Source organism: Pterocles gutturalis, unplaced genomic scaffold (genome assembly GCF_000699245.1).
Source record: "Pterocles gutturalis isolate BGI_N339 unplaced genomic scaffold, ASM69924v1 scaffold22764, whole genome shotgun sequence".
In the NCBI taxonomy this organism is placed as follows: Eukaryota; Metazoa; Chordata; class Aves; order Pterocliformes; family Pteroclidae; genus Pterocles; species Pterocles gutturalis.
In genome coordinates, this window is record NW_010133811.1 from 12695 (window position 1) to 16953 (window position 4259).

General features: G+C 47.4%; 1 protein-coding gene across 1 annotated transcript in view; it reads right to left on the minus strand.

Annotated features, from left to right (window-relative positions):
* KLHL26 (kelch-like family member 26) overlaps nt 1-2429 on the minus strand; it is a 5186-nt gene extending 2757 nt beyond the window's left edge. The window contains exon 1 of the mRNA XM_010081384.1: nt 2248-2429. Within this exon, the coding sequence (XP_010079686.1) occupies nt 2248-2429 (182 nt within the window). The remainder of the gene's footprint in view (nt 1-2247) is intronic.
* Nucleotides 2430-4259: the final 1830 nt, after the last annotated feature.

Here is a 4259-nt window from a genome sequence, read left to right on the forward strand (position 1 = left end):
CTCTTCGAGAGCCGCGCTGCATTCCCCAGCTACAGGGCCTGTGGCGTGATTGGGACATAACTGCACTTTTTTTTTTAATACATTTACATCAAATTTCATCAGTTTTGGTTATATATGGGTAGCTCGGGGGCAAAGGTTTGCACTCTGTAGTATTCCACAGGCAGTAGCAGAGCAGTAGTGGGGAAGCCAAAGGCAAGCAGGTTGCTGGAAGAACTGTGACGTGGAGTTTCACCATTCCCTGCCGGTGCACACACATCGCAGCAAGCCTCCACGCTGTCGTACAAAAGACCTTTTAAACTCCTGGCAGCTGCCGGCACATTGGGGCTGTTTTTTCCACCACTGATAACCTACTCTCTTCCATCAGAAAGGTAAATTCACTGTGCAGACACGGTGTCATCAGAGCTGCCTTAGGAAGCTGCGGTGACTCTAAGGTGGAAGTTAGTCAGAAAAAATGCAGACCAGACCCTCCTCTTCTGCATCAACACAGGAATAAAGGAATATCTTGGGAACGCTGTCAAAAGACAGGAGTTCCAAGTTTCCTGTCCAAACCAGGCTTAGAAAACCTGCTGCCGTCCAGCATAAACCCAAGAAATCCTAAATGACCTGAATAAGGAAATATCTGCATATGAAATCAGCTTTTTCTGTAACCAAATCACCAGGAATACTGTTCGCAATTATTTGTCCATCTAGCAGATGAGAACACTCTGCTAAAATCCCCGTGCATACCCCACGTCCCAGCACAGCACGCTGCCCTGATCCCCTGCCCCAGAGGAGATGCAGACACATGTGGACTCGTGCATTAGCTGTGCAGAGCTGAACGTGCAAAAGGAAAGAAAAGCATTATTGTTGCCATGATGAAGACAAATCATCACATAGAATGCAATTCCTTTAAAAGGTGTTACGGTTCTAAAATGCTGATTATATAAATGCCTCAATTTCATTCTTTTCCCTCCCCCCTTCTGCATAAAAACAGTATTTTCAAAAGCCAGATTATTCTGCCATTGTTCCCCAGGACAACCTTCCTTAGCACCACAGAAGTTATAACAAGAAACCTACTCAGCAATTATATTTCGACAGCGAAAACACACTAGCAGTGGCACTGCATACAGCATTTATGAATACAAATAGCGCCATTAGCATGTGGTGGGAGATCAGCTCCATCATTAATTGCATGCCTGTTAAGGAGAGTGATAAGCTTGGAAGGTTTATGTTACCAAAGGGAGAGAAAAGGGAACAGCCTAGAAAATCTGTGTGTACATAAGACAGACATCATCAGAGCAGCTGATAAAATGGGTGGAGGGATCCAGGGGAGATGCCAAGGGACGCTGAAGCCCCTTGCTCTTGGTCAGCAAATGAATCTGCTTGGGTCAGGAAGGAACCTACACGTCAGGGGACTGCAGACCCCACTGAACAGCCTTTCTCCACCCTTCACTTGCTATCACCTGCAGCCCAGAAAAACACCCAGGTCGAGTTCTCCGCTGGTTTGAACCTTCCCTGCACCCACTGCCTGCAGCATGCCCCCCAACGCTGCAACTGGTGCTGCCAGAAAAGATCCCGAACTGACCAGAGAAGTCATTCTGAGTCAGAGCACCATTACAAAAGAGTTTGACAGAGGCAAGATGGATGGATACATATTTTCACTTAAGACTGAATTTCCTGCTTTGCAATTGCCTCACTCTGCATTCATTCGGCTGAGAAAATTCCTCTCCATGCTTCAGTTTTCTGCCCTCACCAGACGGGACAATTCTCCCCTGTCTCCAGGGGAGGCACACACACAAAATGCTTCATGCTCTCCAGCTTGTGAGCAGTAAGCACTAGAGACAGATCAGTGGTATTTAAAGATAACGCCAGTGTATTTACAACCGGCACCATCGTTCAACGGGATGACTCATTCCAGAGCCCTCGCTGCCACTTTGCAATCAGCTCCAGCAGCTCCAGGGCAAAAGCCTGTTCCCTTCAGCGGGCAGAGCTCCTGCCAACGCTGCCGAGGTGGGTTCAAGACCTGGGCTTGAACCTGCGCCTTGGCCCAGCAGCTCTAGTCGAACAAACCTCATCTGCGTGCGGAGGGATTGACTCCGAGCCTTGACAGGTAATCCCAGCGACACCCGTGGGGCAAAGCATCCCTCCAAAGCCTTGTGCGTGGGTGTGATTTTGGGGTGTGGTGGGGAGGTTGGGGTGGGGGAGGATGGGGAAATAGAAAACCAAATGGGAAAGGTACGAATGCCTGCTTCCCTATCAGATTCTCACCTGAAATAGTCACTGCAGGCAGCCAAGACAACTTTATGAACCTGAAACACTTCATTATTTATAGTGAGGATGACATCAAGCAGCTGAGCCTGAGCTCGGAGCGAGGCCAGTCCCTGCAGTAGAGTGGTGCTGTGGCCAGGAGCAGAGAACGTGCATTTCAGGGTGCTGTTCTTGTCAGCCATGCTAAAAACAGAACAAGAAAGACAGGCTGGTTTGAAATTAAAACAATATGTGGTATACCTACAAAGCATGCTGGGGAAGGTACGGTAACGTGAAGCAGTTTGAACACAAATTCCCAGCTCAGCAGCCACACAGAACATCATGACATCAGTACCTCGGCTGTATTCCCTTCTCCCCATCCAAAAGAGACTTCCAATTTTTTAAATTATACTTTCGCATTACTAACAACCCATCACGCTGCAGCACTCGTGGGCTTCAGAGACGATCCAAACGTCAGCTAGCAGGGCCAAAATCTCCAACCAACACTGGTGTCCCCACACTACCATGACCCCAGAGTCCACCCTGACCTTGACTTCAACCACGGGACTCAATCACAGGCACTTATTCTTCTCAGCACCTCTCCTGACTGCAGCTGTTGGATGCTCTGGACCATCCAAGGACAGCCCTGCTCGCCCTGTTTGATCCTTTCCTTATGCCTGACCCTCCTGAGAAGAGCAAAAAGCAAAATATTACATAGCACTGGCTGCTCTAAATAACATCAACTGTTTGAACTGCACTGTAAACAGTCCCCTCCCAGTGTAAATATTTCCTTGGTTTTCCCAGTGCCTCTTGCACATGTTCCCCAGCACAGAGAGCATCATCCTTCCATTCACTTGGCCTCAGATGCACTTGTCAGTGAGAATGCTGCGTTTGGAGGTGAACATCGGCAGCAGCTCTGTGCAAAGTGGAAAAGACGATTAGATGCTCTGTGCTCCTCTGAAAATAACAACAATTATGCTGCAGATTTCCTGAGCAAGGTGACAGTGGGCTGGCTTGGCCTGCCCCCCAAACGGGGCCCGCTCATGCCAACAGAAGCATGAAATCCTAAATTCATTTGCAAATTTAATCCAACTCTGAACTACTTCTCAGGATCAAGCTCCATGTCCTTCTAGGAAAAAAACATGCACAAGGATCAGTACTGAGGATGGGGGTTTTTTGTTTTCAGAAGCATCCTGCTATTTGGTCTCTGCATTTTAAGAAATATTTTATGGAAATATGACATAAAAAATCCCAAGCAGATCATACCGAAAGCGAAAAACTGCATTACTTGCTCCCAACTCCACAGTGCAAGGGTACACTTAGTACTGTGCTTAAAGGGTAGTATTATTATTATTATTATTATTATTATTTAGGTAGAATAAACCAACAAAGCCAAAAAAAGTAGTACAGAGAGGAGGTCCCAGCTGTCTAATCCCATCATTTGCTACCAACTGTCCCTAAGAGTTCACCACCTAAACAACACCAGAAGCCACACACAATGGATGAAACAAGTAGGCAAGGTCAGAGAAGAGTCAGGGAGATGGGATAACAACAAAGGGGATGTAAACAATCCCCAAACAATAAGGAACAATGGACGGGACTGCTACTTGCCTAACTTATCAGCTTGCAATTTCCTGCGAGCTTTACAGGAGAGGCGAGCTGGGGGAAATCTGTGATGTTCATCAGAGCTCCGAGAGGGCAGCGGCTCTGTGCGAGCAGCTCCAGAGCTCTTTGGGATGCTGCAGGATGCAGATATCAAACCTTTGCACTCTGTTTCAAAACTCCTCAGGCTTGGGAACGCACCCCAAAATTCATAGGAGTTCTTACCGGGATGGCTGTACCCGTCAGCCGTGCTTCTCGTAGCACAGATCTGAAATTCCTACCTTAAAGTCAAAGCTTACTAAAAAGTCTTAGTTCAGGGAGCGGAGTCCAGCTACAACATCCTTCCGATAATAAAAAGGATTAACGAAAAGTCAGTTGCTGACAAGACCTTTATCCATTGCTCCGCGAGCCAAGAACCGTCTTTCCACTCC